This window comes from Alligator mississippiensis, chromosome 8 (assembly GCF_030867095.1).
Source record: "Alligator mississippiensis isolate rAllMis1 chromosome 8, rAllMis1, whole genome shotgun sequence".
NCBI classification, from domain to species: domain Eukaryota; kingdom Metazoa; phylum Chordata; order Crocodylia; family Alligatoridae; genus Alligator; species Alligator mississippiensis.
This window is the reverse complement of record NC_081831.1, coordinates 23,784,422-23,797,375: the sequence shown is the minus strand read 5'-3', so window position 1 is coordinate 23,797,375 and position 12,954 is coordinate 23,784,422. Positions and strand designations below refer to the sequence as shown.

Here is a 12,954-nt window from a genome sequence, read left to right as displayed (position 1 = left end):
CCCGCCCACAGGTGCAGGAACAGGCATGCACTGCCCTCTCCCCCTACCTAGATGAGCCCCAGCCCTGGCTCCACCCCCCACAGTAGCCTTGAGGAGGGGGGCATGGGGGGAACTAAGATGGAGACCCCCAAGCTGCAGCTGCCAAGCCAAGGCCCCAGAGGTAGAGTGGGGAGGCAGCTCTTCACTGCTGGGGGACACCCCCACTCCATCCCAGGCCTGGTAGCCACTGGGGCCATTCAACCCCCCACCCCTGGAGCAGGACTTAGCCTGAGATGCAAGACTTTGGGGGGGGACAAACCCAGCCCCCCTATTGCCCCCAATCCACCCAAAAGACCCACAGAACACAGGGAAACAGTCACATTCTGTTTATAAACCAGCAGATAAGGCAGGGCAACATATGGGGGGGGTTCTCCCCTGGGGGTAGCTGGGCAGAGAGGGGAGTGCTAGACTCAGGCCTTGGAGGCAGCAGGGTCCTCCACCACTGGGTGGTGGCGTTCAGCTGGTCCGGAGCTGGTAGTCTGGGAGGTGGGAGTAGAGTAGGGGAGTAAGAGGGACTGCAGGCAGCTGTGGGGACACACACACACACACACACACACACACACACACACACACACACACACCCCCCCCCCCAGGGTTGCAGCCCTCCCACCCTGAGAGACCTCTCCCATAGAGAACATCACATACACAGGTGCCCCCCACACCTTAGGTGTGCCCCATACATAGATACATGCCCCCCACTAAGGCTGGGGGGGATGTGCTGAAAGTCCCCACATGCCCCTCACACATGCCAGGAACCCCCTACTACAGTTGGGGGGGGTAGAGGCCTAGGGACCCCATGACTCACCCCCACTCTGGGTGATGTAGCGCACCCAGGGCAGAGCCTGGTACCCACTCTTCTCAATGATCTTCATGTAACGAACCTGGGGGGGAGGTTAGTATTGGGGGGACTGCCCCAGGCTGGGGGGGAGGAGGTGGAAGGGCACTAATCCAGTCCTGCAGCTGCTGGGGATACAGGCTGCTCTCCCCCTCCCCCCCCCCCAAATGTTTGAGAGCAGGGAAGTTGAGGCACATGCCAGAGCACCAGTCTGACCACAACTCTGCAGAGAAGGGATATTCTCCAGCCTGACAATGCCCCCCACCCAAAATGCCCCCACACTCCCAACACCCCCCCCAATGACCCCAGACCCCCACCCCAGTCTTCTCCCTCCCAGGATCTCTGCATCAGGGAGACTGCAGGCTGGCTGAGGAGGGAGGGAGGGATGTCCACGGACCCTATCCCCCTAGTCACCACAGGGAAAGTGCCATAGGTTATGGTCCAGGGACACCCTCCCATTCCTGGGTCAGGGTGTGGACCATGGCCTTCCTGGGACCCCAGCCCCACCCCTGGCCCACCTGGATGCCTGAGACGGTGAAATAGGGGATCTCGAAGCGCACAGCGATGGGCGGGCGGCCCTCATCCTCCTCCCGCTCCACACTGGGCAGCCCAAAGTGCGCGCGCAGCAGGTACTCCTTCCCACCCTGCCGGCACAGGGCGGGGAGAGGTCACAGGGTCCACCCTTGCCAAGTGTCAGAGGGAACCCAGGCATCCAAGTGCCTGCTCTCATACATACCTGGGTTCTCCTCCCATCTGGGAGAGGAGGTCCCAGTCCCCTCACTCTGCCAGCCCCCTCTCCCCTCCCACAGCAAAAAGAACCCAGGCATCCAGGACCCCAATCCCTGTGCACTTACCCCACCTCCCACACACCCCACCCCATTCCTTTAGCTGGGAGAGAACCCAGGCATCCAAGCTCCCAGCTCCCATTCCCCTCCCCCAGCAGGGAGAGAACCCAGGAGTTCTGACTTGGAGACCCACCCGCAGCCCCCTACTCCCCACCTGGAGTAGGGAGAACCTAGGTGTGCATGCTCCTAGTCCCTCTCCCCCACACTGAGCAGGGAGTGAACCCAGGCATCCAGCCCCCCAGCTGCCTCCCCTCTCTTTCCAGAGGAGGGAGGGAACCCAGGAAGCTGGCCTGCCTCACCGGAAAGGACTTGATGCTCCAGAGCACAACGTTCCTCTCGGGCACATACTTGGCGCTACCCATGCTGGCCTTAAACTTGGGCGAGTCGACATCACTGGGCACGGGCACTGTGATCTCCACCCCGTTGGCCACTGACTGCTTCTTGAACTGACCCTTGGCCTGCCCAGGGTCAGAAAGCAAAGGTCAAGGGGCACATTCCCTGCCCAACCAGGTCGAGGGACTCTTCCTGCCCCCTTCCAACCAGACTCAGCCCCAGGCCACCTGCTGGGGTCATTGCCTCAAGGAATTAATACAAGAGGTTCCTAATACAAGGCAAGGCGTCCCTTGACTCACCTTGACCATGATCTCCACACGACTGTGGGAGAACTTCTCGATGACTGACTCAATCCAGATCAGGGGCTTCACCTGCCGGGAGGGAAGAAGGGGAAATGTGGGAGTCACAACAGCCCCCCTCTCCCCCCCCCCCCCATCCACTCCCGACACACACAGGAGCTGGGAGAGAAGGTCACACAGGAAGGGACAGGGAATCCAGGCACCCAGGCTCCAACCTTCTACTGCTCTAACCCTCCAGCCTCTATTCCCCTCCCAGACATGGAGAGAACCCAGGCATCCAGGTTCCCAATACCTTCTGACAAAGGTACTTCCCTCTCACAGCTGACAAAACCCAGGTGTCCGGGCTCCCAACCCCACACAACCTTCCAGACTCCAGCCATCCAGGCTCCTAACCCCTTGGCTCCAACTCTCCACCCAGGGTGGGGAAGAGAACCCAGGTGTCCAGGCTTCCAACCCCTACCCCGCTTCAACCCCTCCTGCACCAGCACTGGGGAGAGAACCCCAGTGTCCACTCCCTGCCCCCCACAACCTGGGTGTTGAGGCGATAGGACATGAGTTCAAAGTCGCCATCAGGGGGCACGAAGGAGATGGTGCGGTCGGCGTCAAAGCGCGAGAGCCGCACGCACTGGTGGAACTTCACATCTTCCAGCTCTACCGATTTGTTCTTGCCACCTGGACCTGGGTGGGGGGAGTGTAGCTATGAGCTGGGGGGGCATCTGGGGGAACTGTGGCGGGGGGGAGGGGAGGGGAGGTTGCAGTCGGCCCTAACACCTGCACAGGGCAAGAAGCAGAGCAGCGGATGGGGCAAGGAGTGGGAAGAAAAGCAATAGATCAGGCAGGGGTCACAGGGCAGGGAATGGAAAATCAGAACAGCTGATGGGGCAGGGAGTGCAGGGCATGGAGCAGAAAGCAAAGCAGTAGATGGAGTAGGAAGCAGAAAGTAGAGCAGCCAATGGGACAAGGGGTATAGGGCAGGGAGCAGAGCAATGGATTGGGCCAGGGCAGGGTGTCCCCTCTACCCCTCCCCCCAGCTCTGTTCATCCCCCACAGGACCCTCTCCTGTCCCCCCACCCCACCTCCTGTGCCCCAGGACGTACGGCCAGTGAGCTCGAACAGGATGCGGTCATTGAGGCCCAGGCGCAGCTCAGGCATCCCTGACAGGAACACCTTCAGCTTGATGCTGCCCACCACCTCGCTCAGCAGGACGCTGCCCGTGGCGCTCACCTGTAGGGCCCCATGCCAGCCACTCAGCCTGGGTCGGGGCTACTCCCCAGCCCCTGCCCCTAGGTGGTGGTAGGAAAGCAGAGGAGCTCCGGGGTACAGCTGGGGCAGGGAGGGAATCCCAAGGTAATCAGGCTGGGGTTGGGGGGGTGTCTTTGAGGATGAAGGGATCAGGAGCACTGGTGGGGGTGAGGGCCAGGCCAGCTTCTCCCTTTGCCCCAAAAGCACTCCCAAATCTGAAACTTTCTGTCCCAAATTCAAGACAGGGAAATACGAGCCCCACCACCACCCAGACCTTCTCACCAGCAGGTTGACAGACTCAATGACATCAATGAAAACCTCATTCTTCTTGTAGCGCAGCCCCTCCGAGCGCCATGACACCGCATTGGTCACTGTCGTTGGCACCCGCGACCGCCCTGTGTCCAGCTTGTTGCTCTCCTGGGTGATGTACCTGGGACAGCCACAGCTCAGCAGGATGTGGCCAGTGCCCCTGTGCACCCCCCTGCCCCCGAGATCCCCCCCGGCCCTGTAGGGCACATCCAGAACTCCCCCACCCCTGCCCAAGAGCCAGAGAACTGTCCGCCTGCCCCTGCAAGGCCTTGCCATAAGCCAAGCCCTGCCCCTGGGGGCCTCAGGCCGGGCCCAGAGGTCATGTGGGGGTTAGGGGGGAGAGGTCTGGGACCACCTCCCCAGCTGGGGGGGTCACTTAGGGGTCCCAGGCCTGGCCACTGCGGGGTGGGGGGCATTTGAGGGTCAGGGATCCCAGGCCTGGTGAGGGGTTGGTTCACTTGGGGAAGCCCAGGCCCAGCCTAGTGAGTGAGGGCAGGGGTCCCAGGCCCAGCTGAAGGAGGTCACTCAGGGGTCAGGGGTCACTCACTCCTGCAGGATCTTGCTGTCTGTGGTCTGAGGAAAGCCAAAGTCCATGAGCTCGTCCAGCAGCTCATAGACAATGACAAAGTTGTCTCGGACGCTCTCCTCCTCCAGCTCCTTGAAATACTCCGAGAAGACCTGCAATAGCAGGCCACCAGCTGGCAAGGGCGAGGCAGAGGGGTCCCAGACCTCTCCCCCAGCCCAGTCCTGGCTTGACCCACCCAGTCCAGCCCCATCTTACCCAAAACCCCAGCCTCAAAACCCAGCTCCATTTTTGCCCCCCTTTCACACCAGGACCCCTCAAGTCCCTGATCTCCCACTTAAATATTTGTGCATATCCAAATTAACAGCTGTGCCAAGGACAATCAAAGGTTAACTGGGGTCAATTGCCCTTCCAGCTCTGTTCTGGAAGTCAGAACCAGGGACAAATCAGCCACCCCAGATAACTGTTTCCCCCATTTAGTTTTAGTCCCAGGCTTCAAGCGAATTTTATCCAGGGATAAACCAGTAAGAGCTTTCAGTGAGATTTAGAGGCTGGAGGTATCCCCAGCCTGCCATGGAAATCTTGTCAAGCTCTAAAACTGCAAGCAGCCACCTTCTCCTGGGATTAAATCCAGCCATTTTATCCCAGGATTAAATCCTGAAATTAAGACAAACCATCTAAAAATCTTGTTCCAGGATAAAATCCCAGGATTAAAATGCACCGTTTTATTCTGGGATTAAAACCAAACCATCTTATTCCAGGAGAAAATGTTTTAGATGACTTGATTCAATCCCAGGAAAAATCCAGGGATTAAGATCCTGTTTTATCCTGGGATCAAACCAAGCCATTTTATCCCAGAATTAAAGCAAACCCTCTAAAACATTTTATCCCAGGATTAAACCAAACCATTTTTCCCCAGGATTAACACACACTCTCTCAGAATTAGACAAAAACCATTTTACCCATCTAGAGACATTTTGTCCCAGGCAGGGCCATCCCTGGGGGGTGCTAATCAGGGCAATTGCCCTGGGTCCTACGCTTTGGGGGGTCCTGCAGAGCTGCTGTGAAGCAGAGCTGGGTAGGGCGGAAGCTCTACGTCCAGCTGCTTGCTACCTTCCCTGCCCGCCAACAGTGGCAGCTTCTTTGGGTCCGGGGCCCGTGGGATCAGAGTGGGGGTGGGGCACCGCATGGGCTGATTTGCCCTGGGCCCCACACCCTGCTTGGGTCACCTCTGGTCCCAGGATAAATTCTGGGAGTAAAGCATTGAGAAACATTTTATCCCAGGATTAAGTCACGCCATCCTATCCCAGCATTAAACCTATTTTATCCCAGGATTAAAGCATGCCATCTATTTCGGGATAAACCATCCCACAGGTCAAGAGGTTGAATCACCCCCATCCCCTGCCTCTGCACCTCAACCATCTTGTAGAGGAAGGTGTAGACCAGAGAGGCGTTGGCATTCTTCCGTGTCGTGGCCACCACTGGGGGCAGGTTAAGGAAGCCACCAGGGGCAGCAGGGACTCACAGGCACCCATGATCCCCCCCCAACTCTCCCCCCCCAACCCCCTGCATGAGTATCAGGTGTCTGGGGCAATGCCCTGGGTCAGGGCACCTCACATCCAGGACTGTAGGCACCATGGGGTTTGCTACAAGCCCCAAACTGCCAGGGAGCAGAGGCCATGCCCCCCCCCCCCTCCTCCCCAATGCAGCTGCCCACAACACCCAGCTAGTTTTGGGGGGGGACCTGGGAACCTGGACACTTGTGTTCTCTGTTCAGTCCTTGGAGTGTAGCTAGGGGGCAGGGGGTGGGAGCCCAGACAGCTGGGCTCACCATTTAGTCCTAGGAATGTAATTGGGGGGTGGGAACATGTAGCTGGGTCTCTCCCTGCCTCCAACCCCAGGCTGGCATCTGGGGTCTGACTGGGGCATCCCCCCAGCTTGGGCTACCTGACATCTAGGACCATGGGCACAGGGGGGACCATACCTCCCCTGCATATAGGGAGGAGGCAGCCCCCATGCTTCCCCCCCCCCCAACACTTCTCAGAGGCCAGATAGCTCCAGCCACTTGGGGAGCAAAGTGGTGGGGGACAGACACCTGTGTCCCAGGCAGGCAGGCAGGAGGATACGGTAGAGGTTGGCATGCTGGATCCAGAGGAAGTGGACGTGGCCATGGGTCAGCAGTGGGGTGAGTGTGCCCTCGGCCTCACGTTGCGCCAGCAGGGGCAGGAAGTGCTCAATCTCACCCATGTCCACATCCCCCTTGTAGTTGCGGCTGATCAGTGGCTGTGGGCATCAGGGGAGCAGTGTGGGCACAGGCCACAACCTGGGTGAACTCCATCAGCCCCAAGGGTATCCTGGACCCCCACCCCAGGGGCCCCAACCCACCCAGCCCCAAGGGGAACCCCTAACTACCCCAGAGGACCCCCCCACCTACCCTGGGAGACCCTTCACTAGCTTCTGGGGGATCCTCCCCTTGCCCAGGGAGACTGCCCAACCCAAGAGACACCCCCACCCGCCTCTGGGGGAATCCTCCCTCTACCCTAGGAGACCCTCTGGAAACCCCCCCCCCCCCCCCCCAGCATCTTTGAGGGAACTTCCTGACTGTCTGGCTCTGGTGCCAGCAGGCCCTACCCAGGGCCTAGATGTAACCTTTCATGGCCTTCCCAGGTCAAGGGGGAGCAGGGCAGGCCTGGGAGGGGGGGAAGAATCCGGATGTCTGGGTTCTCTGCCTTGCCCTATCCCCCCAGCCCAGTCATTGGGGGTGGTCAGGGTTCAGCCCTGCTACCCACAGCACCTGGGTCCCTACCCCGCAGTGGGGCAGGGCTCGAGCCCAGGGCCCCCCCCCACCTGGGTTCCGTGCACCCCCAGCACCAGCCTGGCCCAGGACGCCTGACTTCCCCTTAGGGTCCCAGGGGCAAGGGGCCCAGTCTACCCCCAACTCCGGGCTCACCTTGCCCTTGAGATCCAGCACAAAGACGGCGGAGGCGGACATGGCCCCAGCCCGGCCCGGTCCCTCTTCCGCCTCCCGCAGCCACCTGGGCAGGTGAGCACAGGTGAGCGCCGCCTTAAAGGGGCCGCAGCCCCGCGATCTGCCCCGAGGGGGCAGAAGAGTCCGGATCCCCCTCCACGGCGCTGGGGGGCCGGGGTGGGGGCAGGTTTGGGCCCATGCTGAGCTCCTGAGCCGAGATCTGTGCTCAGTGCTGGACGGACCTGGACCGGCATCAACCCTTCACCGCGCTCGGCGCTGGCCAGGATCGGGGCCCTCGCTGTGCCCGGCGCTGTACCGTCCCCGAGTAGGGATCGGGGTCATGCCTGGCGCTACCCTGCGCCCCCATCGGGCCCCTGCATCAGCTCGGCGCTGTATGGACACCGAGCCGGGATTGGGCCCCTCTCTCAGCTCCTGAGCAGGGATCGGGGCCCTCGCTGTGCTTGGCGCTGTACAAACCCCGAGCCAAGATCGGGTCCTTCCCTGTGCCCGGCGCTGCGCAGGATCGGGCCCCCCAGCGCTCCCCCGAGGCGGCAGCAGGGGGCGCTGCAGCCCCGCCCAGTCCCTGCGGGGGGGCGATGGTCACGGGTCGGACCCCCAGAGTCCCGTCCCCCCCGTGGAGCAGAGGCCAGGACGCCCGGGTTCTCCCGGGGGGGGGGCGCTGGACCATACGGCCGGGGGTGGGGGGAGAAGCGGGCTGTACGGCCTGGGCAGCCCCTAGGGCGGCTCTAGGGCCCGGGGGGCGGAGATGGACCTATATGGCCCGCCCTTCGCTCCGCCCCCCAGCTCGGGGCGTCTCCGGGCCGCGATGGACGAGGAGCTGGACCGGAGGGACCCGCCCGGGGCTTACGGTAACGGAGGGGGGGGGATCCGTATCCCAGCGCCGCTGCCCCCCAGCCCCCCCCGGACGCCTGGGGTCTGTGGCCGCCCCGGGGAGGGAGGGGGTAACCCGGGCACTGGGAGGGCAGGCACCTTTAGCGGGGGGCTGCGGGTCGGGAGTGAGGGGCACCAGCAAGGCCGGGGGGGGGACAGCCGGACCTGAGCTGCCTGCGATGGCAACAGCCTGGGCCTGGGGCATGTTGGTCATCCCTGCTCCCTCGGGCCTCAGAGCTGGGACCCTGCCTGGAGTCCTGGCAGCATCTCTGTGCCCAGGCAGGTAGGGGGTGACCCCAGGTGTCCATCCCCCCTCCTGCCCCAGCAGAGAAGGCTCAGGGGGTTGTGGGGGCTGGAAGGATGGAAGTAGCCAGGGTGGCTTTGACTGGCAGTGGGGGGGAGGGGACAGAGTTAGATGTTGCCCCAGTGCCCATCACCACTGTGTCTGGCATCCCCTGTGCAGTGGGAAGGAGGCTGCAGCCCCCTGGCTCCTGTGGAGGCAAAGGGACTTGACCAAGGGTACTAGAATAATTCAGTGGCAGAGAGGGGGCGTTTAAATCTCACCCTGATCCCCCTGTCACTCCCCAGGGGTTGCCTGGCATGGGGAGGGACTCACCATCCCTGGGTCTCATGAAGGTGTTGCGGTGGGGGGGTTGCTCATCTGCTTTCCTTTGTGGGGGGAGGGGGCGGCACTGCACAGACCCCCATGGAGCTCCCCTCAAGCTCCTGCCTTCCCTTAATTTGGGGGGGGGAGGGAAGGGGGGGCTGGGATGGGCACAGGGGCCTGTGAAGGGCAGGAAGGCATCTCCAGGCAGGAGGGCCTGCCCCCCCATCTTTTGTTCCCTTGTCCATCCCATCACCCCATGACATCACTACCAGCCAATGGGAGCTACTTGCCAGGCAACAGGCTTCTGGCTCCCTCCCAGCAATTGGCAGGGGATGCCCGGGAATCTGGGAATCTGGGCCTGTCTTGCAGGTTATACCCAGGGTGGAGTTAAGGGAGCAGGGACCCCTGGGATGCCTGGCTTCTCTCCCAGCTAGGGGGGGGCAAAGGGGGCTGGAGGGTGAGAGCAGTGGGGCTGGGAGCCCGGACACCTGGGTTCTCTCCAGCCCTGGGAGGCAGGGGGAGCTGGGAGGTGAGTGCAGGGAGGAGCTGGGCCCTGGACACGTGAGGGGCGTGGGGGCAGTGGCAGCTGGGAACCACAAACCGTTGGTTTGTATTCCTGGCTCTGAGCCCACATGCCCAGTCAGGGTTTATTTATAATGGGTGAGGAAAGCGAACCATGGCGGTGGGAACTCGCTGGCTCGGGGCAGCGTCACAGATCACAACCCCCACAGCAACTCAGAACCACCCAACTCACTCCCAGCTACCCTCTCACCCTGGGCCAGGGGCAGGTTTTCCTTCCCCAGCCTAGAGCCAAAGGAAGGACAGCCAGGGCTGAGGGCAGCCAACACGAATAGGGGCCAGAACACTGGACAGACCAGGAGAGACTGAAAAGACTGGGGCTGCAGCCTGGAAAGAAGCAGGTTGGGGGATAGGATTAGAAGTCTATAAAACCATGAAGAGTTTGGAGCAAGTGATCAGGGACTTGTTACTCGTTCAGTCCCAAGATATTAGAACCAGGGGCACCCGCAGGAATGACCAAAACAGGTTCAAAACCAGCAAGAGTCAGGACTTTTTTTACCCAGCATGTCATTAGTGTGTGGAATTCATGGCTACATGAGGGGGTGGAGGCAGAGTGCAGACCCAGGGTCAACAAAGGGTGAAACTTGTAGCTGTTCACAGCCCTTGACCAGAACAGATGGAGGTGTTTTAATGGCATCTCTGACCCCTACTACACATTACATACATCACACCCTTCACCCTTGAGTCATGCACTAAACCATGCAAAGTAATTATCACACCATAAAAATGTCTATTCAGCTATAACCTTAGCACTTAAAAATGTGTGACAACTCTATAGCTGGTTTCTATCTGCCTTTAATTTGAACACGTAGCAGGGCCTGGATGCCAATAAATGGTGGATGTCAACATGGGTGGCCCCAGGGTGTTGAAAAGCAGGGTACCCATGATGACACAGAGCACACCACTTATTTTTCTCCAGGTAAAAAGAAACTAGAAACTTTACTAATATGCTAGGGGCCTAGGGCTGGATTCCTCAGTTCAAGATTGCTGCAAAAACAAATATCACTTCTAGTTTCTTTTGAACAAAAATGTGTGTTGTGTCATATGGGATGATTCCCCGCAGCATCTGCACCCTACTTTTCATAATCCTAGATCCAGCCATGGTACCAGCAAACTACCTAGGGAAGTTAAATCAAGGACTTTTGCAGGCTTGGTTTGTATTACCATATTTATTAACCTACAAGGTTCACCTTTCCCCTCAATTGAAAGCTGTGGCATGCCTTAAATAGGGAAACTGATTTTGAGTGGTTTGGTTAAAAGGAAACTTCTCTTTTCTCCTTCCTTTGGTCTTCCCACCAAAAAGGCATGTGTCATATCAGGAGACATGCGGTATGTGAATAAATATGATATGTGAATGGGCTGAGTTCTGCTGGCCTTTTTTGTCAGTGTAATTGCATCTTGCAGATGAAGCCTCAGGTGAGGACGTGGTTATATTGACATGAAGGAGCTTTTAATGGCATTGGGGAACAGGGTTTCTCTCTCCCACACAGGCATCTGCCGATAGGTCTGTCCCAGCAAACTCTGTCCAGGGGAGTTAAATCAAGGGCTTTTGTAAACTTAGCTTAAATTACCATATTTATTCACCTACAATACTCACCTTTCCCCTTCCTTGAAAACTGCAGCATGTGTCTTAAATGGGAAAACCAATTATGAATGGTCTGGTTAAAAGGAAATCTCTCTCTCTTTTTTTTTTTTTCCTTCAATCTTCCCCTAAAAAAGGTGTGTGTCCTATTAGGAAGCATGTGGTATGTGAATATATACAGTATTTCCAGGAATGAACTAAGCTCTGCTTGGACCTGTTTTGTCAGGATCATCGCACCCTTCAAATAAAGGCTCTGGCCAGGACGTGGTTGTATTGGCCTAGGGGAGTTAAGTCAAGGGCTTTTTCAGGTTTGGCTTAAATTACCATATTTATTCACCTACAGCGCTCACCTTGGCCCTCAATTGAAAACTGCAACATGTGTCTTAAAATGGAGAAACTGATTCTGGATGGTTTGGTTAAAAGGAAACATCTTTTTTTTTTTTTCCTTCCTTCTGCCATCCCCCCAAAAAGGTGTGTCCTATCAGGAGACAAGTGGTAAGCGCAAAATATGGTAGATCCTGGACTAAGATAAGCTGTGCCAAGACCTCTTTTGTAAGGGTCCTGGCCTCTGTGTAATGGGTTTTCTCTCCTGTCAAACTGGTGCTGCAAACTGGTGAGAAGCGTGAGCCTGGGACTCCTTCACCTGGCTTAGCAGCCTCCAGGTGGCTGGCTGGGCCCTTATAAGTGAATCAGTGGAAAAAATACCACTGCACCTCTAACCGCCTTCATTCTATCTCAGGGAAACAGGGCAGAGAAAGGACCTAGTGTGGCCTCGAGATTTGCATGTCATGCTTGGGCTCGGTCTCCTCAAGGGGGGAGGGGGTTTTCTTTGGTTTCTACTACAGGAAAAGGAAGTCAGGTGGAGGCCTGTTGCTGCTGGGCACGGGGTGGGGGAGAACTCCCCAGAGAGAGACTAGGCCTGCGCCCCAAGATGAAGGCCAGGTGTCAGCCAGCTCACAGCCGGGTGCATTGGTGGGGTGAGAAAAGCATGTACGCACTTGTGTCCCTGATGCTTGGGTTCTGTGTGCATGCACCAATCTCACAGCTGGATGCATTGGTGGGAGGGAAAGTGCTCATGTGTGTTTGTGTCAGGACACCCAGGTTCTGTGGGCATGAGTCTGAGCGAAGGGGGAAGGGGCCTTTTTTTAAGCCCTGCACCCTCCACCCTCCTGTTTTCGGTTTCTGTATCCGGCTGCAGCTGCCTGCCTGCTGCTCCCTTCCCCCTCCCCAGCACTCATGAGAAGCGAAGTGACTTCTCTTCTCTTTTGGGGATGTCCTTGGCTGAGCAAAAGGAAATTGTGCTGGCTTTTGGGCAGCTGGGGATGTCCCTGCCAGGATCTTCTCCTGCCTAGCAGCAGGTCTGGCAGCAACAGGGAGTACAACTGGATGTGTCCTTAAGCCCATCAGCTGGGCCAGACCAGGGCAGACCCATGGTCCATCCTGTCTCTGACACTGGCAGGGGTGGATGCTATAGAGGGGGAGCATTGATCTGGATAGATATAGAGAGATCAATATCCTCCCTGGCATCCACCAGTTATTGGGTTAGAGATGTCAAGAGGAAACACAAGAAGCAGGTTCCAAAATACTGTGTTGAAGATAAAGTCACTAGAGATTTATTATCGCCTAGCTCTCACCAGACGAGAACAAGGGGTAACAACCTGAAACTGGGAGGCTGTTGGTTTATAACGAACCCAAGGCAATTTTTTTCCACCTAGCAAGTCATTCCAGGGTGGAATCATTGCCCCCAGATGCAGAAGCAGCTGAGAGTTTTGCCAGATACTCCAAGGAATTGGACCCATTCTTGGAAGAAAGGGGCATCGGTTGCTGTTGGGCACAGGCATTAAGGATACAGCCTCTGAATCCGAATATCCTTGACCTTAAATGCTGAAGGCCACAGGTGAG

General features: G+C 58.1%; 2 protein-coding genes across 4 annotated transcripts in view; one reads left to right on the top strand and one right to left on the bottom strand.

Moving 5' to 3' along the window:
• Positions 1-350: 350 nt before the first annotated feature.
• AP1M2 (adaptor related protein complex 1 subunit mu 2) lies at positions 351-7,941 on the bottom strand. Of its 3 annotated transcripts, none has more exons than XM_019486167.2 (12): positions 7,376-7,941; positions 6,552-6,708; positions 5,839-5,906; positions 4,450-4,580; positions 3,912-4,023; positions 3,449-3,575; positions 2,881-3,029; positions 2,352-2,423; positions 2,019-2,177; positions 1,393-1,518; positions 845-920; positions 351-518 (listed from the first exon to the last, which is right to left on the bottom strand). In XM_019486167.2, exons 1-12 carry the CDS (start codon positions 7,415-7,417, stop codon positions 496-498), a joined length of 1,242 nt encoding a protein of 413 aa, XP_019341712.1. In that variant the 5' UTR covers positions 7,418-7,941; the 3' UTR covers positions 351-495. The 3 variants fall into 3 exon arrangements, with proteins under 3 accessions (XP_019341712.1, XP_014461743.1, XP_019341713.1); XM_014606257.3 differs by having other exon boundaries at positions 3,876-4,023; positions 7,376-7,939; XM_019486168.2 differs by lacking the exon at positions 1,393-1,518 and having other exon boundaries at positions 3,876-4,023.
• Positions 7,942-8,144: 203 nt separating this feature from the next.
• Positions 8,145-12,954, top strand: part of SLC44A2 (solute carrier family 44 member 2) — a 47,284-nt gene continuing 42,474 nt past the window's right edge. Inside the window, exon 1 of the mRNA XM_014606271.3 lies at positions 8,145-8,262. Within this exon, the coding sequence (XP_014461757.1) occupies positions 8,160-8,262 (103 nt within the window). The 5' untranslated portion in view covers positions 8,145-8,159. The remainder of the gene's footprint in view (positions 8,263-12,954) is intronic.

Excerpts from the sequence above, each read along its gene's own strand:
- AP1M2 (XM_014606257.3), bottom strand. The coding sequence starts at position 7,417 with ATGTCCGCCTCCGCCGTCTTTGTGCTGGATCTCAAGGGCAAG. Across the intron at positions 4,024-4,449 it reads GACAGCAAGATCCTGCAGGA|GTACATCACCCAGGAGAGCA; the intron begins GTGAGTGACCCC and ends TGGCTGTCCCAG. Across the intron at positions 3,576-3,875 it reads TTGAGTCTGTCAACCTGCTG|GTGAGCGCCACGGGCAGCGT; the intron begins GTGAGAAGGTCT and ends GGGGCCCTACAG.